Source organism: Micromys minutus (genome assembly GCF_963924665.1).
Source record: "Micromys minutus genome assembly, chromosome: 28".
Classification (NCBI taxonomy): Eukaryota; Metazoa; Chordata; class Mammalia; order Rodentia; family Muridae; genus Micromys; species Micromys minutus.
Genome location: NC_137963.1, coordinates 36,281,894 through 36,307,711, shown reverse-complemented (window position 1 = coordinate 36,307,711; position 25,818 = coordinate 36,281,894). Strand labels below are relative to the sequence as shown.

At 51.5% G+C, this 25,818-nt stretch overlaps 1 protein-coding gene across 1 annotated transcript in view; it reads right to left on the bottom strand.

Annotated features, from left to right (window-relative positions):
• GABBR2 (gamma-aminobutyric acid type B receptor subunit 2) overlaps positions 1-25,818 on the bottom strand; it is a gene marked incomplete at its 5' end in the record, with an annotated part of 325,701 nt that overhangs the window by 132,118 nt on the left and 167,765 nt on the right. The window contains 3 exons of the mRNA XM_080940105.1: positions 5,395-5,595; positions 10,713-10,778; positions 25,281-25,382. Of these exons, the coding sequence (XP_080796231.1) occupies positions 5,395-5,595; positions 10,713-10,778; positions 25,281-25,382 (369 nt within the window). The remainder of the gene's footprint in view (positions 1-5,394; positions 5,596-10,712; positions 10,779-25,280; positions 25,383-25,818) is intronic.

The window sequence follows — 25,818 nt, the reverse complement described above, 5'->3', positions numbered from 1 at the left end:
AAGAAGCTCTTCTTTTTCCTTTCTTGAGTTGCTTTTATATATATATTTTAATGATGAGTCTTGCTTCCTGGGAGAATCCAGTCTTGTGGATAGAAGGGAGAGGAACAAAGACACACCTTTTTATGCTCTAGTACACACACACACACACACACACATACACACACACACAAACACTAACACACATGCACACACAAATACTCACACACATGCACACACATTCGTACATATACACATACACTCTCATACACAGCACACATGTACACACACTCACACATGTGCACACAAATGCACACACTCTAACACACAAGACCACTCACACACATGCACACACATATACACATATATCAACCTGATCAAAGTACAAAAAAGCACCAGTTGAAGATCAAAGTCAAAACGGTATCTTAACAGTAGCTAGAGAGAGACACATCACTGGTAAAGAACCAATGTCTGGAAGGAAATGGCAGATAAGCTGCCCCTTGCTGAGAAAGCGCTCAGAATTAAAGGCGAGGCAAAGGACACTCCACACAGCTAGGAGCAGGGAGAATGTATCCGGTAGAGGATAGCGGGGAAGGGTCAGGAGAGATTCTTCAGGCAGGAAGAGCATGTTGCCCTGAGCGGAAGAGAAATGCCGGAAGGGACAAGAGGAAATGGGACATGTGTGCAGAAGAGAACATATAAGTGAAGTCCAACATCTGGCCAAGAACATTCTAGAAGACCTCAGACTTCTCCCACGGGCATCAGGCTCCATCTCACAGCTTTAGACATCTAGATGGTGTGACAGTGGCATAAGGACAAACCGACCCCAGAGGACAGTGGACAGTGGGTAGCCAGGCCACACTGCACAGCTGAGGACAGGGAGGAGAGCAGAGGTGGCCCTTTCAATCAGTGGTCCTGAGAAGTCACTGCTCACATGGAAAACAAAACACACGGTTTTGTTCTAGACATGCATATGATCATTTACCTGCATAACTTGCATGTAAACATGCAGGTAGAGAACCAAACTAAAGGACAAGGAAGAAGAAGGTGGAACTGTCTAACTGGTGAGGAAGGGCACAATGCTCACCAGGACACAGCCCTGGGCACCTAGTGGTCGGCTTTCCATCCATCAAAAGACAAGAGGGTGAGGGCCAAGGCTCGGGGGCGGGGGGAGAAGAGAGTCCCACACAGACCTCTCATGGGAGTGTCGGGTGGAGCCCAGAGGGGATGTCCGTCTCCTGGCCGTCAGTGGACAAAGGAAAAGGAAAAGAAAACTCAACGACAATCAGGCAAGGACTCCAGTAGAAAAGTGGGCGAAAGGCCCAAATGGCAATTACAAAAGAGGCTGAAAAACAACCAGAAAGGGAAGAGAGACCAGGTGGCACTGCTTTGGTGACAGGAGAGACCGAGTGGTGGTGCTACAAGCACAGGGACCCGAGTTCGAATCCCCGGGACCTCCATATAAATCCGGGTATGCTGACCCCTACTTGTAGTCTCCGCACTGGGGAGGTAGAGAGAGGCAGTCCCACTGGCCAGCTAGTCTATTCTACCCAGTGAACTCTGGAGACCCTACCTCAAAGGAGGTGATAACATTCCTGAGGAACAACACCTGAAGTTGTCTCTCTGCCTCCACATGCACACCCTGGTGCACACTGGTGCTCACACATATACCGAAGATGAGAAAATGTCCAATTTCACTGGCAACCGGAGACATGCAAAGTAAAGCTAAAGTGGGCTGCCATGTCCCACCCACAAGCTTGGCTAAAATTAAAAACCAAAACCTGACAGCACCAAGTGCTGACGAGCCTTCGCACAGAGTGGACGTCCCCCTCACTGCTGGTGGGTGTGTAAGTTAGTACAGCCACTTTAGAAAGCTGCTTGGTGGTGTCTGTGAGAGCCCACAGATGCCCGCTCTGTGACTCAGAACTTCCACCAAACTCCACACCCAAGAGCGGGGCAGGCAAGCCTCCATCACAGCACGACAGGAGCGGATCAGAAAAAGTGCACACGGAGCTCCACCCAGAGAGAAAAAAAACGCAAAATCACAGGATTTCCAGCCTGAACTGACTAACGTGACTAACATGTCCGTTTCCTAGACTTTGATTTACAGTCAGTCCAATTCTAATAACAACCAGAATAGATGTGCGTGCAGGGTGTGAAAGCAGTTGATGTGCTCATGCACGAGAAAGGTTTAAGAGCACTCATTGCAGATGAGGGGCGTCAAAGCCACCTAGAAATGAACATGATGACTCTTCCATACCAAGCCACACAGAGGTCTGGTAAAGGCGAGATGGGGGATTTGTAGGGTAACACCGCGGAATACTATGCAACGCTGAACATGAAATACCTTAGATGTCCCTCATTCCTATGTACTTCAGGTAAGAGGAAAGCCGACAAGACTTCATGCATTCAGAGTCTAGAGCAGCTCTCTGTAAGGCAAAGGAGTCAGAGAGTGGCAGCTGATCTAGTGCTGTCGCTGGGAAGAACATTCAGGTGACTTCTTGGCTTCCTTCACTGGTTTTGTACTGGCTTGCTCTTCGAATCCCACTGTTCTGGCTGTGAGCTCTGCCCTATGAACCTCCTGCTCCGGTACTCAGCCTCAATGTTAATCAGCTCTTTGGGTACAGACTAAGAAATTGCCACTGTGCTGCCTTTCTCTGTCCCCACTAAGCTGCGGGAGAGACATCGTCACCAGTACCCCGGGTAAGAAAAGAAGGGGAGGTTAAATGACTTGCCCTCTGTGGACCATAGGCTCACCGTGTAACAGCCAGCAAGTCATCTGTGACTTGCGTGCTTGGGTCTGTTTCCAGCGGATGTTGTGTGTGGGCTTCCTGGCCAGCCTCACTGGGGAGCAGAGACCTGCATCAATGTCTAGAATGGAGTTTCCTCTTCAAGGCTACACATCAAGGTGGCTGCCCGAGGGCCCATGAGCTCATTTTAATTCCAACCAACACTAACGATGAATTCCCTCCTTGGAGGGTTTTCTGGAAGTCTAAGGAACACTAATCTATCTCACGGGCCATGCTGAACCCTGGCTGCAGCTGGCTTGAGAAGCCAGGGAATGTCTATTTTTCAGAGTAGCCACCTACCCGCTTCAAGTCAGAATCCTGTTACTGGGTACCGGAAGGAGGGGAGACAAGGGTGTTGCTATAGACAAAGCCACCTGCCCATCAAGGATTCAGGTCTAGCCAGTGTGTCCCCTTAGACACCAACCTCCTCCTCCTGAGCTGGGTCCATGACCCTGCACTGTCTCTTGGGGAAGTAGCCATATAGAGACTGTAGGGGTGGGGCATTAGTACTATGAGGCTGGCCTGGATTCTCCTGCCTTTCCATGCCCTTGTCTGCCCCCATTTCACAGCATGGGGTGGGCATAGTGACCACCCTCAAAACCTCCCACCATCTCCCATCACTGGGAAGTGTTAGGATTCAAAGGTCCCAGCCCATGGCTGAGGCAAGAGCCCCTCTCTAGATATGCTGGTTGGTTTTTGTCAACCTGATACAAGCTTAGGCCATCTGGAAAGAGGGAACTTGAAATGAGAAAATGCCTCAGATTAGCCTGTAGGTGAGTCTGGTGAATTTTCTTAGTTGATGATGGATGGGTGTGGGGAGGGCAGTCCTACTGTGGGTGGTACCACCCCTAGGCAGGTGGTCCTGGGTCGTGTAAGGAAACAGGCTGAGAAAGCCAGGAGAGCACGCCACCCATGGCCTCTGTTTCAGCCCTGCCTCCAGACTCCTGGCCTGGGTGACGTCATGCTTTCAGACGCACATCAGGACCCTTGGAGGTGTCACCAACCATACCACTTAGCTCCACAGGGCTCCCGTGGACCATTGTGGCTTTTGTTGCCTGAGGCTTAGTTTGGTTAATATCCTGTCTGCCTCTGTTTTTTTTTTTTTCCTCCTAATCTTTGCATTTTTCTCAAACTTCGCTATTTTTAAATGAAAATATAGTATACTCTGGATCCGAGGCTCTTAATAACTTGCAAACTTTGACACCCATAAAAATAACATTTACCCAAATGAGAGTTATTTCTGCCCATTCCTCAGTGTCTCACTTAGTTTTTTCCCCCCTGCACACATCGATTTCGATAGGAAAATATTTCTTCCAGCATTTTTTTAGCCAGGTGGCAACATGATCTAAGGAGCTGTTTACAAAACCCGTCCTAATGATTTGCTAGTTTTTTGACAAACCAATAAATCACCGGTAGAAAGGTGGTTCTGACTGGGATTAAATAAAGAATAAAAACATTTATCTACACTTGGCTATGAAACTTCCCCAGGAGTTGGACTAGGTCTATAAGAGCCTGTGGTTGAAGGCATAAACTCTTGGCATACAGTGAGAATGGTGGCCCAGGCTTTTAATACTGACCTGGAGAACAGAGCTAGGTGGATCTCTGTGAGTTGAAAGGCCAGCCTGGTCTACATGGTGAATTCCAGGCTAGCGGGCGATGGTACGCAGTGAAACACACACAGGCATGCACACACACATGTATACACACACACACACACACACACACACACACACACACACACACACACACACACGTTCTGGGGAAAGAGGAGGGAGGAGAGACATATTCCACAATGCAAAGGATTTAGTGGCTGGTTAGAGGAGAAATGATGGTCTCACAGTCAGTCACCTGAACTGTGGCCTCTTGTTTTTTATAATTTTTTTTTTTTAAGACCGGGTCCTATTATGTAGCTTAGGCTGGTGTGGCATTCCTGGGTGCTTGGGTCACAGGTGTGTGCTGCATGGCCAGCTATGGTCTTCCCACCATTCAGACAGAAGCAGTGGGAGTTTGCATATTGCCATCCCTATGAGGCATCAAGACAGGGGCATGACCCTAATGGCCCTTGGTGGAGGGAGGTTCCAAGGTCTTTTGAGCAAGGTCTTGCTCGCAGCACCAGGATACTGTTCACCATTGACCCTGAAAGCCCAGGGAGGCAGAGGCTTACTCAGTGATGAAGGGTGGCTGGCTGGCCTGCAACAGGTCACCCCAGTTCGTGGGCACTACCTAATCTGCAGAAGCATCATTGAGTTGGGTATCAGGAGAGAGAGGGAGAGAGAGAGAGAGAGAGAGAGAGAGAGAGAGAGAGAGAGAGAGACTTTCTAGGCTGGTCCAAGCTACAGGAGCTCAGGAAGAGAGACGTTGGCTGTGGTTGGTGCCCCACAAGTTGGGGTGTAAGTACCTGGGCTTTGTAACCTGTATAATGTGCTTTCTGCCCAGAACATTTTTCTCATTGGATCCACATGCTTTCTGGACAGACAGGCAACCTCTTACCCCCCCTCCCTTTCCAAGTGTTGCTGCTTTGAGAAGTCAACTGATCTGCTAGGAGCACACAGCAACCCTGAGACACATGGTCAATGTCTACCAACTCAATAAGCCAAGCTGACCCAGAAGGAGAGACCCCAATACTGACCTTCCCTGAGATGGTCTTGATTTGTTTGGAGCTCAGGGGCTCGAAGTCCACTCCGATGTAGCCTTCCATGGCAGCCAGGAGGCTCCTGCGCAGGCAGCGTGAGGAGTTGGCCTCCACGTGCACCTGTTCCCACCACGCTGGCTCGTACCAGCCCGGGATGATCCACTGGTACTTGCTGCCAAACATGCTCTCCTCGAAGGCCTGCAGGAAGTGGGTAGAGAGCCAGGATCAGTGGGGCTTGGGGAAACCAGGAGAGCATGCAACAGCCACCTCCCAGAGGGTGTGTGGACTTCTGCCAGCCACCCCTTCTCTATGACTCTGAGGACCTCAGAAAGCATTTGCACAGTAGGTAAGATCAAACAGGGAGGTCTAAGACTTGGAGAAAACTGAGGACTCTGCTCATAGAAAATCTGACAGCAAGTCAGCAATACTCTCAACGCTGTTGAGTGTGGCCCAGCAGACAGTTTGGTGCTTACAGAAGGCGCCACTGGCAGACTGTTCCTGTGAACGCTTGCCCACAGCAAGGCAGCGCCTCTGGATGACCATGGCAACCTGTGTCTTCTGGATTAATACTCATCTTCCTCAAGGAGGTGATCAGAACAAGGCTTGTTATCCTCATTCTAGAGATGGGGAAATAGATAATCAGAGAGGGAAAGTGACTCTTCTAAGGCCACAGAGCCGGGAAGAAGTCAGGCATGGCCTGCTGACTAAGGCTATGAAACTGGCTGGTCATAAAATCCAAGAGGCCTCCAGAATGTTCCAATATATCATTATTTTCTATTGTTCTTACTACAGCTACTTTATATCAGAAAGAACATGCTTACCATGACTTAGACACACTCAGTCAACTCAGTACTGTCTTGGTCTGTCACACTAAGCTCAGGGTGGGTAAAGTCCCAGGTCATCTTCCCATTGTGTTCCCACCGTGTTTCCATAAGTGACCAGATGCCCTAGAGAGCGGTATCTGCCTGTGTGGTGATGGAGATTACACTCTTCGCACTGGGAGGTGATGTTCCAACCTATCCCACAGTGAGCAGCCCATGGCGTGGCTGTGGGTTGGAGGGCTCCTCCATCCAATCGCAGATCCCATATCTGTGGCCTTTACGTATGTTCGGTGGAGGTTGGGAGAGTAACTGGGCACTAACTAAAGAGGTCTTCAACCACCTCTGCTATGGAGTCTCCTGACATCATTGGGCTCCCATTCCTCCATTCTAGACACTGGACTTCTACGGATGGGATCTCAGCGTATTTTCCTAGTGACTCCGTTCTCTCTGTGCCCTGTCAGAGCTTTGGCGGCTGGCCTGGAGAACACTCATCTTTGATGTGTATAACAAATTCACAGCTGGACAAAAGCAGGCAGCAGCTGGGAGCCCTCTGAACAGCGTTCATTCTCAGAAACGTTGTTTACAAGATGATAATGTCAGGTCCTGACCAAAACCAAGGCTTGGGTGTGTTGTTTTGGTTCTGAAACAGGGACTCTGCCAGTAGCCCAGGCTGGTCTTGAACTTGTGCAGAGATGACAGGTGGTACCATTTTTCTGGGAGGGACTAGACTTCTGAACAGGGAGACCCCAAAGTTCTGGTCATTCTACTTGTGACCCCAGCCTATCTGCCACCCGTGGGGGAGCCCCACACGAACTGTCTGACCAGGGCCTGGCTGTGAGTGCGCTTAGATTCTCATCCTAGTGTATGAGGAGTCTTCTGATCTCTCCCCTGTGCGTATGAGACTGTCCAGCTAGAGGGAAGGGATTTCCCTAAACACAGCTGCTGAGAAAAAGGTGCAAGACTTTAGAGTCGTTTTAAAGTCTCTCACCCCTTTTTTATTTTTGGCAAAATAAAGTCACTTTCTGGAAGCTTCCTGGATCTTAAAGGTCCCTGTTTACAGAGGAGGCGTGTTGTTAGAAGGCACAGGTCACAAGAGAGCAGCTCGAGGCCTGGTCCCGACACTAACAGATATTCCCATTCGGCAGGGCTGTGGGCTACACCGTGTGCAGGAGGCAGCGGGGTCAGGGCAGCTGTGTGTGCAGCCCTCAGACCCTCTCAGTCCCTTTAGCTTGCTCCTTGAGGAACTGTTCAGAAGGCAGTACAGGTGTGCATGATCTGAAGCCGTTTCTAGCATGGTCCCCGGCCGTCCTCTCTGCTGTCCTTCCTCCTCAGGGCAGCCAGAGGTCCTCTCTGCTGTCCTTCCTCCTCAGGGCAGCCAGAGGTCCTGAGGTCCTTGCCGCTTCTTATTCTTTATAAGTCCTGCTCATTTCAACCCCTTGTTCCCTGGCCCCAGGTCTTTTTTCCATGTGGGAGCCCACAAGGTGTGTGTGCAAAGTGGAACCGCAGGAAGAAGCAGGAACCCACAGTCACGTGATCCACTGAATCAGGGGGAAGTGGCCATGTGTCCAGTTTCTGTGCTGGTCCCTGCGTGAAGAGCCACACTGTGGGATGTGGAGCACTTAGTGGGGCTGGGACACTGGTCTGTGTCCTTTGCAAGAGAGAGGGTGGGTTTGCATCTGTTTCCCCTGGGACTTCCAGGGCTAAGCCAGGGCCACTATACAGATGGCACCTGTATTGGACAGTCTGAAGTCAACTTGACACAGGCAGGAGTCATCTGAGAGCAGGGAACCGGTTGAGGAAACGCCACTGTAAGGTAGATCCGGCTTTAGGCAAGCCTGTGTAGCATTTTCTTAATTAGTGATCAGTGGAGGAGAGACCACCCCATTGCGGGTGGTGCCACCCCTGGGCTGGTGGTCCTGGGTTCTATAAGAAGGTAGGCTGAGCAAGCTATGAAGAGCAAGCCAGTGAGCAACATCATCCCTCTGTGGCCTCTGCATCAGCTCCTGCCTCCAGGTTCCGGTCCCACTTGAGTCCCTGTCCTGATGGTGACAGTGCTCAACAGAGACCGTGCTGTACTGACTGAACACACAGCTGCTCTGCTTTCTCTCTCACGCTGGCTTCATGTTTTCTATTGCTAGTGGGTAGAGGCAGGCTTCTCAGGACCCTCCGCCCGATGGGCTATCCTGGGCTCAGGTCTGCTAGCTCCTCCAGCCATGGTTCTTACTGCTGGTAGTTACAGAACTACAACACACATTTCTTTCAACAAAATCCATTTTTCCCCCTTTTTATTAGTTCTCCCTTTGCCTCCAGCCTCCATATGCAAGAGGAACATCTCCCTTTTCTACAGGTTCGCCAGCCACAATAGTGATTTACTTTCCTGTCAGCTGAGCAAGAGTATCTGGGGCGATGCCCCCACTCTAAGCCACACCCCCATCAGGCAGGCGTGGCTGAGATTGTTGCTTGCATTTTGGACAAGAGAGGCAGCTGAGACCAGAGATGCTCAGCGACTTTCCTAAGATCACACAGCTAGCAGAGGGGAACCACAGGTTCTGAATCAATGCACCAGCCAATGACAGCGCTGCACATCATGTGTAGACTCTGCCGTGGCTGGTTCCCAGCTCAGGAGCACAGCAGGGCGCGGCTTATCCCTGCCACAGTCTGCCCTGTTGGCTGCCCAAGTTGTGCTGGAGAGGATTCTCCATTTGTCCGTCTATATATACCCCAACTCTAGGACTGGGAGGGTCTGGAGGTCCCTGCTCTGAGATCGCACACCGTCTATCACCCGGACTTTCTATCCAGAGTGAGGACATTGGTACTGACAGGCATTCTCTCCTATGGCACTGACCATGTATGTCTTAGTGGGCTGATGAGGATCTGAGAGTCCAACCCAACACTCTAAGAGCCTCTTCCCGCCCCCTTCAGCATGGAGATTTCTCCAGAGCACAGGCAGGGAGGAGGCAGAATGGAGCCCAGCCTGGGCCTATGGCTTAAGGCTGAACTGGATGGAGCCACTTCTCTCTGGCACAGGGCAAAGACAGGTCTCAGCCACACAAGGTATTGGGTTGGGGCCAGTACACAAGGCTGCTGAGAGTGTTCACAACACATGGGAATTGGCATCTTTTGGGGCAATGCTCTCTCATTCATCACTTTCTCCCAGAGTCCTTTGGTTTCTTTCTCTAAGGACCTAAGGCTTCCAAAAGTCTAGGAAAATTGGTGAGCCAGTAGGTCAAGTTCAGCTTCTTTCTAGAACCTTCTCCATGCGGGAGCTTGCTTTACGGTTCCTCTGGACCCTCCTGGGGAAAACAAGGTTTTTTGATACTGGAGACATTGTTGAGTCAATGCTGGCTTACTCCCAGCTTCTTCCTTGGGTTTGGACAGCACAGCCATCTTGCTGCTCCTTGGGATCCTTGTGCCTAGCTCCCCGTGGACCCCCCCAGTACCTTTCATTATGCTCATCTGTAGACAGGAGGAACAGGGGGTCTTGGGGGCCAGGGCTCAGGCTTCTACAAAGAGCATCGTCTCACTTAGTGTCCCCCTGTGAGTCAGCGAGGTGAGTAACCATTCTCACTTCTTCTGCGGTCTCCTCTGGAGCCGTAGGGACCCAGTGCCAATGTAGCAGCCATCGGGCCTCAGGTGGTCACCTGACTCCAGCATCACCTCTCTGGGGCCTCCTCCAGGGATGCTTCAACGTTCTTGCTTTGCTCCTGAGCTGGCAGGCTAGGGTGACCTGTGTGTCATTGGTTTCTAGCCACTGTCTGCTGTCACTCCTGGGCCTGCACCTCTTCCTTCCGGTTCACCTTCTAGGTTTGTCTTCAGCCTCCTTTGGTTTTCCCACCTTAGCTCTACGGTGATGAGTTTACAGTCCCTGCATGCCTGCCAGTCATACTCCAGCCAAGTTGTGGACAAAAAGGCGAGAGAACAGAGAGCTGTGGCCCCTCACCAGCCAACGCACAGTAGCTACTTTAGAAAGGCCCGAGGTGCTGACGCATGTAACTCCGCTGTCATTTGGGGGACCTCCCTCCTGACCTGAGGGGGAGGCCAGAGCCCAGCACAGCCGTGGAAGCAGACATGTTCCTGCACGTGACCCTTAGCATACATATGGCATAGGTTGTAGCAGGAGTCAGGGGTCTGCTCATGAGGTGGCTGTGGACATTTGGCGAAGCCCTGTAATGTCTCTCATGGCTACTGAACAACAGCGTAAGTGGGATAAAGAATAGAAGTACTTGGTTACCTGTTTTATATAACGTGCCTCAGAGTAGGCAGTATGTCCCCAGCTGCCAGCTCTGAGCCCTTTCTGTAGGGCAGGGGAGGGGGTCTGGGGTGTCTGGAGTGTTCCACAGAGAATCAGAAGTGCCCTAGGGCTGCTGTAGTTACCCCTGCTCCTCCTGTGACTACCCTGCTCTGAGTTCAAATCCTGATCCAGGAAGCCTGACTCCAGGCTTGGGACGCTCAGCAAGCCCAGGACTCCTTTATCCCGGATGGAGCCTTACTTACACAACAGAAGACTTTTGCTGCCATATTCTGGTCAAACTGGCCGAGGATGATCCGCACATCGTTCCCCTGTGGACAGAAGAAGGTATGGAGGTAAATGAAGACAATCTCAGTGCCGGCGCTCCGTCCCATGCCCAGATTCAGAGCCAAGAGCTCTGCTAACAAGGAGGGAGGTGAAGCTGTTCTGTGCATCCCAGAGACTAGCTGTGCTCCTCTGGGCTGGGCTGCAGTCACCCTCTCTGATTTCATGGGGCAGGACAGCACACTACATACTCTCTGTTCCCTCTACCAAGGATGCTGGGCTATCCTGAATCTTCTTTCTAATTTTACCTAGAGGGAAACTGAGGCCACAGGACTCCATGCCAGCCATATTCTGCGCATGTCTCGCTCTTTTCTATTCCCTCCATAGTTTCCTGTGATGTCCTTTGAGCTCACAGGGCTCCCCAGTTCACAGCCTTTGGGACACTTTGACGTCATATTAAGATCTAGGTGCCACCAACAAGCTGTGAGTGGCATCAGGTGTGTCTCCCTTTCTCATCTCAGCTTCTCTTGGCCCCTTTGAAATATGGGGACAGTGGTGGCACCTGCCTTATGACAGGTTCTGGGAAGACTGGGAGCAGCACCAGCGAGGAGGTGCTTACCACAGTGCCTGGCACACAGCGCCCCGTGAATGCCAGCTAGACATGTGTTTGCACCTCTCCCTGACCATTTCTACTTCTGCCTGCGACCTGTACCCCGCTACCTGCAGATCATCTCGGGGTGGCTAAAAGATGTGTGTCGCCAAGAACAGTACATGACACTTGGGCATTCACTCACCAAACATTTACCAAGCGCCTGCCTGAGGCTCTCGGTCAATTTCTGGGGACTGGGACCCTGCCATCAGGAGGCCAGCTGGGTACTGGCTACGCCCGATCCTTCCCTGTGGCTTCCTGACCCAGCTTTGCAGGAGGCACCTGTTGGCGGCCTTTGTCCTCTCCAGACACCTCTGATGGTGGGGGGGGGGCAGGAAGCATGGCTTCAAAGATCAGTTTTTAGCAGCTTTTAAAATTGGAAAATGCTGACTGGGAGACCATCTTACTCGTCATGTGTGGTAGCAAAAGAAAGAAAGCCCTGTGCTAAAACTAGCCTTCTCTCACAACTAAGAATGGGGAGAAGAGGGGGAAAAAAACCCACACTTGCTCAGAAGGGACTTTAAAGGGTCCTTAGCAGACCCTAGAGGAAGGCGAACCGTTGTCTCCAGAGTGTGCAGTGCTATAAAAAGTTTCAGGCTGCTTCCTCTCGCAGATGGGTTCCCAGGAACATGCCAGCCTTCCCATTATTGGCTGAATTTTTTTTTACATCACTCGCTGCTAACAATGTCTGTCTGTCCATCTGTTTGCCTATTTGTCTGTCCATCCAAGCATTATTTATTTCCACTGTCTTCCAGGTTTATTGTGCATCTGGATTGCTAACCCCACTTGCTAAATATGGCACAGCAAAAACAGCCAGTTGGGTTTCAGAGCCAGAGAAACTCGGTTCCGAATCCAGCTCCATGCCTGGGCCTTACTCTCCTAAGCCTGTGTCTTGTCATGTCTGAAACAGGCACCGTCTGCCCAGTTCGCACCACCCTGCCTTGTGATGCAGATGATCGAGACTCATCACAACACATCCTGCCTTCTCATCTTCAAGGTGCTCCTCCTGGCTTCCTGCCACCCCTAATCCCTGCTGTCGGCCCTACTCAGATTCAGCCTCTGGTACCCCATTCTGCCTTCAGCTTTTTGCTGCATCCTGACCACAACCGTCCAGCCTGTGTCACCCTTCTGATTTCCACGGAACATGTCTATCGATGTCTCTTGGCTCCTACGGCTCAACATGTCCCAAGCTGAACCTTCATTGTTCTCCGTGAGCCCCTTCCTCCTGTGTGTGTCTCTGGGAACTGGGTGTGGCACCACAGCCTCCCACCGCTGAGCTGGAGATGAGTCTTTTTCCACTCTCTGCTCTTCCTTCCTCCCATTCTGAGCCTCAGCTTGCTGGTTCCACCTGTTCACCAGCTCCAGAACCAGCCTGTCCCTACAGCCCTATGCTCTGGGCTTGGTCAACACTCCTCTTCCTTTAGAGACTAGCTGGACCCCTGTCCTCACCCTACCGTGTCCAGTAACCTCTACAGAGGAGGGAGAGTCATAGTAAACTCCAGATTTGACTGAAGACATCTGAGATGGCTCCCTAGGCTAGATCAAACACTCATCAAACACTCGTTGGAGCTCGAGGTTCTTCACCTTCCCATCTCCTGCATCACATTTCCACTACTCTTCTATGGAGTAAGAACTACCTGCAGTTCTGCAGACATGCCTGTTTGCCACTCATCCACCCACTTACCCATCTACCATCCATCTATCCATCCATCCACCTGTCTACCAATCTATTCAACCATCCATCCACTCATTCACCTACCAGTTTATCCATCTATCCACCTGTTTACCAGTCTATTCATCCATCCATCCATCCATCCATCCATCCATCATCCATCCATCCATCCATCCATCCATCCATCATCCATCCATCCATCCATCCATCCATCCATCCACCCATCCATCCACCCACCCACCCATCCATCCATCCATCCATCCATCCATCCACCCACCCACCCACCCATCCATCCACCCATCCACCCACCCATCCATCCATCCACCCACCCAACCATCCTCCACCCATCCATCCATCCATTCATCTGTTCATCCTTCCTTCCTTTCTTCCTCCCTCCCTTCCTTCCATCCGTCCACCCACCCATCTTTCCACCCATCCATCATCCATCTTCCCATGCTTGCTCTCTCTCACTGACCCCTCCTCTTTTGTGCAAGGTTACTTCCCGAGGGTCCTTCTTTCTCACTTTTCTCTCCTAAAACACTGTTGCTCATCCTCTGTCTTAGCTCTGGCTCCCTTACCTGCAATATCATCGATTCATCAGCTCAGTGGCCATTCCCCATTAGGCTGAGAGCATCTACAATTGCCTTCATCATGGCTCAAATCCACTTTTATTTTGTCTTCTCCTCACCGAGGGCAGCATGACCCCCCCCCCCCAGCCCCTGGGCCAGCACAGGGCATGCTGGATATAGTGATAAACATACATGAGGCCTGGTGCTGGGAGAGGATGCTGACACAGTCCTGGAGCACCATGGTGGGCCCTTGGCTGCTCAGCAGCTGACAGGCATGATTGTCACTGTATTGTCACACTGCAAAGTTCTGGGGCCTGGTACTGGCTGGGTTCACATGTCTGTTTCGCAAATGGACCAAAAGACCCACATCTTTATGGTGACCAACTCACCACCTGCTGACAGATAAACAACCAGCTCTGCCATTCCATTTAGTCCAGTTAGTGTCTCTGTTGCTATGACAACTATGCTGCAAGGACCACTTGGCTATGGGTTCTCAAGATGTCTGGTTTTGATGGGCCTGAGCAATTATGGATCTAGGAATTCCCCTTCTTGAAGAGGCCAGTGGCTTCCCCGGGTTGTGCAGCACCCAGAGCTGGACTCTCCCTCTGGTGCTCTCAGAGGGCCCTGAATAAAGACACAGTTGGGAGCTAGGAAGCCCCTGAGGCAGAAAGCTATTCCTGTCTGCTATGTTGCTGTTCCTAGCCAGGATGGAAGAGGGGGAGCAGGAGCCAAGGCAGTTACTGCCTTGAGAACAGGTGAAATGCAAGGAGAATGGGGACATGCATCTGGGACTAAGGCAGGTCTGAGGTTGTGTGTGCAGAGTCGTGTTCCCTCACCCTGGAGTGGCATTTGTTAATGGGACATGCAAACACATGCATGTGCATGCATGCGCTCACACACGGCACACCCATACATGCTCTGGAACCACAATTGTCATTGTCTAGAGGAACTGTTTTCTGGAAGTCTAGAAGATAAAAGATAAAATCCAGGTAGGCAATGGTTTCATCTCTGGCAAATGCCTCACCCTGCTAAGGTCAGAGTTCACCTTCTTGATCTTAGGGCCTGGGGCTGTGTAGGAAGTCCTGAGAGAAAAAGGCTCCAAGAGGCAGGCTCGTAGTTTCAGCTAAAGCAGGAGATCATGCATTCAAAGACAGCCTGGGCTGTGCAGACAGAGCCCACAGCTCAGCTATCCTAGCATGCTTGAGGCCCTAGGTTCAAACCACTGTACTGAAAATTAAATAAGAACATGCAAGGCAATGGAGGAAGATCCGGGTGTGTCCCCACAGGTGACAATGACAGAACAAAGCTAAGCTCTCCAGAGAACAAGACCATGGATGAAGATATTGACTAGGCAATCCCAAACTTTCATGATGACTCTTCTGGGGCCTCCTGGAGCAAAGTGAGTCAGGGCAGGTGACAGTTTCCATGATGGTCCCTACACTCAAACCCTATGAAGCCATTACCCCAGGAAGGGCATTCTGAATGAGGCAGTTATGGGGGTGAAGTGGAAGTGAGGACAGCTGCCCAGTTCTGCCCAGACCCTCACACCCAGAACCCTGTTTCAGACTCCCAACTCCTAGAACCCCATAAATACAGAGGATATGCTCTAGCCCTGGGTAGATGTCTGTCTTAGTCAGGGTTTCTATTTCTGCACAAAATATCGTGACCAAGAAGTAAGTTGGGGAGGAAAGGGTTTATTCAGCTTACACTTCCATATTGCTGTTCATCACCAGAGGAAGTCAGGACTGGAACCCAAGCAGGTCAGGAAGCAGGAGCTGATGCAGAGGCCATGAAGGGATGTTACTTACTGGCTTGGTTTTCCTGGCTTGCTCAGCCTGCTTTCTTATAGAACCCAGGACTACCAGCCCAGAGATGGCCCCACCCACAATGGGCGGGCCAGGGATGGCTCCACCCACAATGGGCTGGGCCAGGGATGGTACCACCCACAATGAGCGGGACCCTCCCCCCTTGATCACTAGTTGAGAAAATGCCTTACAGCTGATCTCATGGAGGCATTTCCTCAACTGAAGCTCCCTTTTCTGTGATAACTCCAGCTTATGTCAAGTTGACACAAAACCAGCCAGTACAATGTCCTTTCTCCTTTTCTGGCCCCCTTTTATCCATTGTCCAGAACTCCCTTGTCTCCAAAATCTTAGGAGCTAAACCTAAAATTAAAACCTAAAATCACATACTTATGAATGAGCACCCAGCCCATTGCATGAACTTAACTCCACTTTTCGAGGGGAGGGTCCTAACACAGGAAGTGCCCTCAAGGTACATGTGACTGGCAGGTGGCATCTCAGTCCTTTCCTGAGAGAGGCACCACTGTCATGTCTACCTTGAGCAACTGAGGCTCAAAGGATTCAGCAATGAATGATGGAGTCACCCTGGACCCCACGTGACAGTGAGCACGGATGATGGGACCATTCATTGATCCTTCTGTAGAAAGTGCCTACCGCTGAAGGAGGCAAGACCACACTGAACACACTACACGGTACACACCACATTGTACACACCAGCAGGCAGCAGCTGTCTACAGACAAAGGAGGAAATGCGCCCTTGTACACATCCTGGATCTATGGGGTGTCTGCTGGCATTCTGGGCTTGCGCTCCTATTGCCTCATCCTGCCTCTAGCCTTCTCCTGAGTCCACACTCTGTCAGCCATGTTCGCACCACCCGCAGGCTCAGCTCCGAGGACCTCAACTCTGAATTCCAAAGCACACTGGTGTGAAGTGGTGGCAGATGCCTGTGGTTCCTAGAACCTCAGGGCTGGCCACACATCCTGCCTAGAGCTCTCAGGCTGAGTAAAACAAGCTCCTCCCATGAATGCTGCCAATTGGCCCCAGCTGCAGAGCTCAGCGTTAAGTCTATAGAGCTACACCAGGGAGAAGACAGGCAGGTGACACGCAAGACGATGAGTGACACATGCCATCCTTAGTCACCAAAGAGACAGAGGCTGGACATGAGTACCCTGAGGTCCCAGCACAGCTTGGCACCCTTCTTTACCATTGGACTGTGGGGTTCTGTAAGGAAACCCAAGGTCACCTGACATTGACCTCTAGGTCATTAAGGGACTCCTGTAAGCCCCTTTTCTTCACCACTTGGCTACCAAGGCTCACAGTTCCATATACCACTCTAAGAGGTGCCCAAGGGACATGAGTGACCAAGTTACAAGAGACTGGCCTGGTGTGGGCTGGAAGGGTCAGCAGAGACTGTCTATAAAGTCCTGGCTAAGACAGGCTCCAGAATGAATACTCTCTTATTTAACCAAAATTTGCCTCAGACCTTTCTTCCTCCCACCAGACATATCCCTAGAGGCACAGAAGCAGAAAGCATGTCCTCACTTTTCAGGAAGAGCATGGAAATGGGACAGCCCACAGCAGCCCACCGGCAATGTGTGACATTTCTTTAATTCATGTATATTTAGCTTTCCAATAATATATCTGGCTTCACATGAAAATATTCCTCTTCCTTTTCCATGTCTCAGAGCAAAACTGGCCTCGGGGTCAATACACCATGGTTGCTCTTTGGTTGTGCACCCCTCAGGGCCCGGGAAAAGCTATTTCCATAGGTTGGCCTGGGCTTCCTGCCTGTACAGATGTGGGGGCAGTTGATTCAGGAAAAGGAGGACAGTCTCTACTGAGACCTTCCAGGCCAGTTAGGGAAAGGAGAAACCAATTCTGTCTAGGGCTCTCCCATGGGGGCAAAGGCTGGGAGGGTTCATCTTTGGGCTGTCTTCTGTAGAGTAGAACCTCCGACTGACGTCCACATCCTGGTCCCTGAGTCCGTGGGGATGTAATACCTCGTGGAATGAGACTCAAGCTTCAGGAGTAGCTTATCTGAAACTGGATGATCTGGGTGGGGCTGATAGAGAGGTAGGCTGAGTGACAAGTGGCTCTGAAGCCAGAGGTGGAGACCACTAGTCAGAGCACAGAAACAATGCCCTCGCCTCTAAGCTCCAGGAGGAATCAGCCCTGACGATGCCATCTTCAACTGCCAAGACATGCACTTGACTTCTGGCCTCAATGCCAAAATGGCACATCAGTGTGATTTCAACATATGTAACCTCGTCTCATCAGCCATAGGAAATGAACGTTCCTCCCTCTGACCTGTGAGTCCCCACCTGAGCCTGACTCTACTGTCCCCTCCCTCTGGTGGGCCCCGTGCTTGCTCTCCACTGTGCTCTCTCAGCCGCAGGAATGCTTACCAGTATTGGGCTATTTTTATGACTCATTCAAAAATAGGTTCCTCGTTTTAGAGCCGGAGACCTGGTTCCAGCAGGGGTACCAAGTCTTCTGACAGCGAGATTCGATGATGTCATCTACAGTGTTTAAACTTAAGAACTGCACAACCTAGTTACGAGCAGATACTGCAGAAACATCTCACAACGTTCTAAAAAGTTTGCAGTTTTGTGTCGGACCCCATTCATAGCTATCTTGGGTTGCATGTTTCCCATGATGCATTGCTAGAGCCCATAGATATTTAAAAGTGAATATTGGGGACTTCTGCCAAAGCCTGGGTCTTGCTGACTCCCATGTACCCCCTCCTCTGCTCTGTCCATGGGTGTAAGCTGCAGAGACATCTCCTTCCTGATTTATTGATGAGAAGGCTCATAAGGGAAAGGTTGCCATTTACTCTTGGCATATCAGCATTATCCAGAATGTCTGAAGGCTATGGAAGAATTCACTAGCTACCAAGGGCCAGATGGGTATGAAGCCAGGACCAGACTGTGGCTACATGCCCTCCTGCAACCTCACCTCCATGCTGCACATCCATTAGGATGCTGCATGTGGCCTCTGGCATGTGTTAAGTTCCTTGAGCTCCCTTTTCTCAATGAGTATTTGGGAATAAAAATACTTCCTATAGAGGGCCGGGTAGTAAATAGTCCAAGTTTTGTGGGCAATTATTCTCTGTGGCAATTACTCTGTTCTGCCACTGGAGCACAAAATCCGCCAAAAGCAGTGTTCTAGATGAATGTGTTACAATAAAACTTTATTTATAAAATAGGACGAGGGCCAGCTTTGGCCCATTGGCAATTATTTTCTGGCTGCTCCTGTATAGTAACTATGAGGATTAAAAGAATGAATAAATCTAAGCACAAATCAAGTGCTGGGCCATGTCCTCCGTGGGTGTTGGAGCAGAAACATGAGCTGAGGTCAGAGGGCAGGAAACCAGCTTACAGTTAGCCCTGCTTTTCCAGAGTGGTGCAGACGCAGGGCTGTCCCTTCCACAGATGACGGCACAGTGGTTGCTCTGTGGGCCTAGGGACCACCTGGAGCTCACAGTCTCCTGGCTTTTAATGGCTTTATAGAAACTCGCATGACTATTTCAGTATGGGACATGTCATGGTTCATTTCTTGCTTCTCATCAGTTCCTTGGGTTTCCAATATGACACCAGGCATCAGTTCTTCTGTTTCAGGAGTGTTCTGCCTGTGAGGACCGTCAGAGGAGACACTGAGGCAGGGAGCTAAGGAAGGAAGTGCGGGACTGCTGGAGTCAAGACCTGCACTGAGCTTCTGTTTGTGATGAAGAAGAGATTTGCACACGGGGAGACTACAGAGAGAGGAGAGTGTGCTGGACAAGCATTGAGCTGCAAATGCCAGCAACGCCTGTAACTGGAAAAGGAGAGCTAGCGAGGAGCTTCCTGCTCTGTGTTCCTACCTGTCCCCTCGGAGTCCTGAGGCCCGCTCTCTAGTTCACCAAGCTGCCAATTGGAGCAGGGACAATCCAGCTTGGTCATAGTATAGCATTGTCCTCTCGTGTGTAGCAGACCTGATTATTCACTGACTATTTCTTGATCCCCTTTGGCAGGACTCTGCCCAGCCTTTGACACTTATTCAAAATGCTGTGCTGTGCTCCTTACAGGACCTCGAGAGGCTGAGGCAGAATGGGCCACACAGATCCTATCTCAAACAAAAGAAAACAAACAAAAAAAAAAAAAAAAAACACTCTCACACACAAAACAACAACAACAACAAACAAAAACCACACCCACACAACAACAGAAACAAACACAAAAACTGCAATCTGACATTTCATCTTGAAGTTGACCCCATTTGGATTTCTGGTCAGTATTTGTCTGCAATGGCCTATTTGGAACATTCTGTGTTAAAGATTGTTTTCTGTTTGGACACATGGACCAGATTTTTCTTGCTGCCATCTTTTATGTTCTGGCAGCTTTGGGTTCCACATTCCACCACGTTTTTCCTTCAGCCCAGGTTTATCTCAGGTTCCTCTAGCTACAATTTTAGATTCTAGGTGGCGGTAGAGAGGAGTTCCTGGTCTCATGCCTGTAGGGTTCTGACTCTCAGCTCACCTCAGTCTCCCCTTGTCAGGCTTGGCTGTGGACAGGCCTCTTTTGGGTCTCTTGTCTTACAGAGACCAAGAGTTTGGTGTCTGCTTTTTAAGTTCCCCATTTCTCAGGCTTTGAGGGTGAACTTTGGATTTCATGTCTCCGTTACTGTGATACCTGTTTCTGCATTCTGTGGAAAGTCAAATGCTCCTTCCCGTCTACAACAACCCTTTAGACTTCTCTCTCTTCTGATTCTGTGGTCCCCCCTTGCTTGTTTCTATCCTGACCTTGGCTATAAACTGCACCACTGTTTCCAGCTCTCAGGATCACCGTCTAGAGGGGCTCCCTGCTGGTACATCACATGAGCCTCACACATGCTTGTCTTAGTTGCTCCAAATAACCCCAGAGTTTCATGGTACACAGAAACTGGAGAGCAGCCTGGGTTTGCAAACCCCATCTCACCACAGCCCCATAGCTCTGCCTAGATATTTGTGAGATCTATCCTTCAAGTCTGTACATTAAAACATCTGTTAAAATGTGTCTAGGTGTTCTTTCCCATACCAAAGTGGTTAGGACACAGACTAGCTAGCCAGTGCATACAGCTTCACATTTCTGTGCTAACTGCATTTGATAGCTCAACGGTGGCCAAATATTGGCAATTTTCTGTGATCCAGGTTTGTTTCCTATGGTGTGTGTTTGGATGGGTTCATGTTTGTGTGTGGGTGAGTATTCACATATGCGTACATGTGTGTTGAAGCCAGGGGTTAATTTCAGGTGTCATTCCTTCTAAGAGTTTTCACAGAACCTGGAGCTAGCCCATCTGTCCAGAGCCCCGGAGATCCACCAGCTTTCCCGCCCCAGCCCTGGGATCACAGGTGCCCTGCCACCATGCCTGGATTTTTGTATGGGTTTCTGGGTCTGGACCTCTGGTTTTGTGCTTGTATTTTACCAACCAAGCCACCTTCCCAGGTCCCCTTTCCTCAGTTGTCACTGTTCTCTTACTGCAGAATGTTCTAGAATGCAGAATCTGGCTGCTCTGTGAGCTGCTGCTCCTGGGGCATCTATTTTGGTTCACCCTGGAGCGTCCTGGCATTCTCTTATCCCTCCTCTCCAGCCTCACACCGTCATCTTCTATCTCACAGGATTGATCGCGCAGCCATTTCCTCCGAATTCTGGAAGAGCGTCTCAGGTGTGTCCCCCACGTCATTGATTTTTTTCCCCTCTTGGCTCTGGCTCTGCCCTCTGCTGCAGATGCCTGTCCTGTTATCAGATACACAGCTCCTTCCCTGTCCTCTGTCCTCTCTGGTTTCACTTAGCCACACTGAAGCAGGGGCTCGCCCTTCTCCCCGCCCCTGCAGAACTTCCTGCCTGTCCTTGGTCCTGTTTTATCTGCGTTTCCTCGGTTGCCTTAGCTGTCTACACACCCATGTGCAGCTTGTTCAAGAATTGAGTTTGGTTCTAGGTGAGGAGAAACTTCTGGAAGCTCGAGGGCACTTGAATAAGGAGATGGATAGTCTGTCTAACGCAGCGGATTGTGTCCCCTCCCAAAAATGTGTTGAGAGTCTAACCCCAGCATTCCGGGACCTCGTGTGAAAACAGTAGCAGAGGATGTTTTAAACCACGATTGGGCTACAGCGGAAGGGACTTACTCTGCTTAGCATAAGGGGTGTCCTGATGAGGGGACAGTGTGACGAAGGGAGGGGTGACAGCAGAGATGGGGTGAGAACCACGGAGCCACAGGTCAGTAGCTCCCATGACTGTGGACACCAGAGTCTGAAAGGCAGGCTGGGAGAATGTATGGTGCCACCCACACCCCAACCTCGGCCTGCACCCTAACCTCTGCCCACACCTCAACCTCCACTCACACCCTAACCTCTGCCTGCACCCCAACCTCCACTCACACCCCAACCTCCACTCACACCCCAACCTCCACTCACACCCCAACCTCCACTCACACCCCAACCTCCACTCACACCCCAACCTCCACTCACACCCCAACCTCGGCCTGCACCCTAACCTCTGCCCACACCTCAACCTCCACTCACACCCTAACCTCTGCCTGCACCCCAACCTCCACTCATACCCCAACCTCGGCCTGCACCCCAACCTCCACTCACACCCCAACCTCTGCCTGCACCCTATCCTCTGCCCACACCCCAACCTCCACTCATACCCCAACCTCGGCCTGCACCCCAACCTCTACCCGCACCCCAACCTCCACTCACACCCCAATCTTTGCCCACACCCAACCTCCATTCACACCCCAACCTTTGCCCACACCCAACCTCCACTCACACCCCAACTTTTGCCCACACCCCAACCTCCATTCACACCCCAACCTCTGCCCACACCCCAACCTCTGCTTACACCCTAACCTCCACTCGCACCCCAACTTTTGCCCACAACCCAACCTCTGCCTGCACCCCAACCTTTACTCGCACCCCAACTTCTGCCCACACCCCAACCTCTACTTACACTCCAACCTCTACTCACACCCCAACCTCTACCCACACCCCAACCTCCACTCACACCCCAACTTTTGCTCACACCCCAACCTCTGCCCATACCCCAACCTCCACTCATACCCCAACCTCTGCCCACACCCCAACCTATGCTTACACTCCAACCTCCACTCACACCCCAACTTTTGCCCACACCCCAACCTCTGCTTACACCCCAACCTCCACTCGCACCCAAACTTTTGCTCACAGCCCAACCTCTGCCTGCACCCCAACCTCTACTTACACCCTAACTTCTGCCCACACCCAACCTCTGCTTATACCTCAACCTCTACTCACACCCCAACCTCTACTCACACCCCAACCTCTGCCCACACCCCAACCTCTGCCCACACCCCAACCTCCACTCACACCCCAACTTCTGCCCACACCCCAACTTCCACTCACACCCCAACTTTTGCCCACACCCCAACCTCTGCTTACACCCCAACCTCCACTCACACCCCAACTTTTGCTCACACCCCAACCTCTGCCCACACCCCAACCTCCACTCATACCCCAACCTCTGCCCACACCCCAACCTATGCTTACACTCCAACCTCCACTCACACCCCAACTTTTGACCATACCCCAACCTCTGCTTACACCCCAACCTCCACTCACACCCCAACTTTTGCCCACACCCCAACCTCTGCTTATACCCCAACCTTCACTCGCACCCCAACTTTTGCTCACAGCCCAACCTCTGCCTGCACCCCAACCTTTATTCGCACCCCAACTTCTGCCCACACCCAACCTCTGCTTACACCTCAACCTCTACTCACACCCCAACCTCTACTCACACCCCAACCTCTACCCACACCCCAACCTCCACTCACTCCCCAACCTCTGCCCACACCCCAACCTCCACTCATACCCCAACCTCTGCCCGCACCCCAACCTCCACTGACTCCCCAAAGTCTGCCCACACTCCAACCTCCATTTACACCCCAACCTCTGCCCGCACCCCAACCTCCACTGACTCCCCAAAGTCTGCCCACACTCCAACCTCCATTTACACCCCAATCTCTACCCACACCCCAACCTCTGCCCACACCCCAACCTCTGCTTATACCCCAACCTTCACTCACACCCTAGCCTCTGCTCACACCCCAACCTCTGCCCACACCTCAACACCTAGAACCAGACCAGGGAGCACACAGAGCTGCTAGGCCACACCCTGCTGTAGCAAAGAAAACCAGCCCCTGGAAACAAACACAGGCATGGATCCATGAGACGGAGCTGGTCTGGAGGAAGAGCATTGGCTCCTGCCCTACCCTGGCTCTGGCTGTGAGGTGCTAGGATCTTTCCCCAAAACCTTGGCAACACAGGGAGCTGGGGGCCACCGGGCAGAGGCACCGTCAGTCCCCAGGTGAAATTCCTGCGCTCTACTCCCCATGAAGGTCTTGAGGGGTTACCCAGCCACAATGACCCCCAGTCCCCGGAATAGATCTAGAAAACCTCCCTGCCAGAGGACTTTGGGAAGTTGAAATGGGAGAAGGATGGGCGAAGGGTCCAGCCCTGGGTCAGTTGGTGAGCAGCTCGGAGCTGGAGGCTGAAGGGTCTGGGTGTTTGTTCTTTTGCCGACCTTTCCAGTCAGCTTGGTCGATGAGCAGAACGTCCTGTTCCACTCCTGATCTCGATCCTTCAGCTCCACACACGCTGCCTTTCAACTCCAAAGCCCTCAGAACTCAGCTGGGCCTTGGAGGCCAGAAGTTATTTCTAGAGTCGGCTCTGGGGAGACACTCGGCATGTGGCAGTGACAAGATTGGCTCAGCATGGGCCCCCTTTCCCATAAGCCTCCAGGCTCCACAGGGACCATCTAGACCCTGCAACAGCACAGCCCCTGATAACATGGCAGGAAAGCTTCCGCTGTGACCACCTGGGTTGTCCCTAGGTGCTATTTCTTATCCATAGAGACTTCTAGGGCAAAATGTCACCCACAGGTTCTGTCTACTTGGGAGGAAACAAGAGATGTGTCTTTGGGGGCTCTGGATCTCCATCAGCAAATTGAGAAATCTTAAAACCAATGGTTCATAACTGCCACCCTCTGTGTCAAGGGGAACTTTGGGTCTACTTGAGTCAGAAAAGACAGTTGCCATGTCAACAACCTAACCCATGGTTCTGAGGGAAGGGAAGGGGAGGAGAAGAGAAGGGAGGGGAGGGGAGGGTAGAGGAGGGGAGGGAAGAGAAGGAGGGGAAAAGAGGGGAGGGGAGGGAAGGGAAAGGAAGGGAAGAGAGGAGTCTACAGCTCTAGGGGACAGCTCCCTCCCTCCGCCTTTGGGAGAAGAAGGAACTGCTTAGCCGAGGGCTTGGCTTTTGGGAACTGACCCAGAACTCCAGTTCCCAACAGTTTCCAGCCTTCTTCCCAGTACCACATGCTCTGTGCAACTCTGACGCTCCCACAGCAGAACATGCTGGCCACCCCTGGATCTGCAGCCCACCCTTCCTGCAGCCCTCCTTCCCTACAGCCTGAGTTTCTGCTTGGCCTCTATTTGGTGCTCTCTTCCTTAGAGTCAGGTCTACACCCTCCCCCTGTGCCATGAGTCACTTCTCCCTCCTTTTGCCCTAGATCCCTTGCTTCCCTTGAGAGTGGACCTTTTCCCTGGCCATGCTGTGACAAAGCTGAGGTCAGGGTTGGGGCTCTCTAGGAGCCCAGGAGAGGGGCCAGGGGTTTGCAGTAGACAGTGAGAGGAAGACATTTACAAGAGGGGAACCTCAAGGTGTCTCCCTCTGTTCCTAGAGTGACTGGTGCTGGGTGGCATCAGGGTTAGGCTTTCAGCCCTAACAGAAATTTTTTTGATGGGCCTGAGCGCTCCTGGCTCCCAGCCCTTGCTAAGAGAGAGTCTACTGACAGGCTGCACCTACCTTGAGCTTTTTGACGCTGGTGCAGGGATCGTTGGAGAAGCTCTCAGTGTCTGAGATCTCAATGTCTTCCCCGTACAGAACCCCAGTCAGGTCGTTCCTCACCTGTGGGCAGAGACAAACTTGGGTGAGCTGTTGCCAGGAGAGACGAGTTGAGGAGCCATTTTCTCCTAATCACGAGAGTCCGAAGAGAGCACTACACTGAGACAGCAGGAAGCCCCGCCCTACTTGTGACACTTTGACATGAGGCCATAGAAGGCTGGGACTGCTCAGCCTGACCTGGAATTCCAACAAGAGGCAAGACGAAGAGATGGGCTGTCCAGCCCCTCCATCTTGCCTGGCCCAGGTCAGGCTGGCTAATGATTGCTTGTTTATGTTTTGCAGTATAAACTCTGCTGTGACTTTCCGCTGTACTGAAGGTGTAGCCAAGACTTCCAGGGGAACAGAACAGAGCAGAGTGATCTGGAAACGGTGAAGTTCGAACCTATGTGTCATGCATGTACCTACTCAGCAGAGGGCTGCTGACTGCCATGTCCCCATA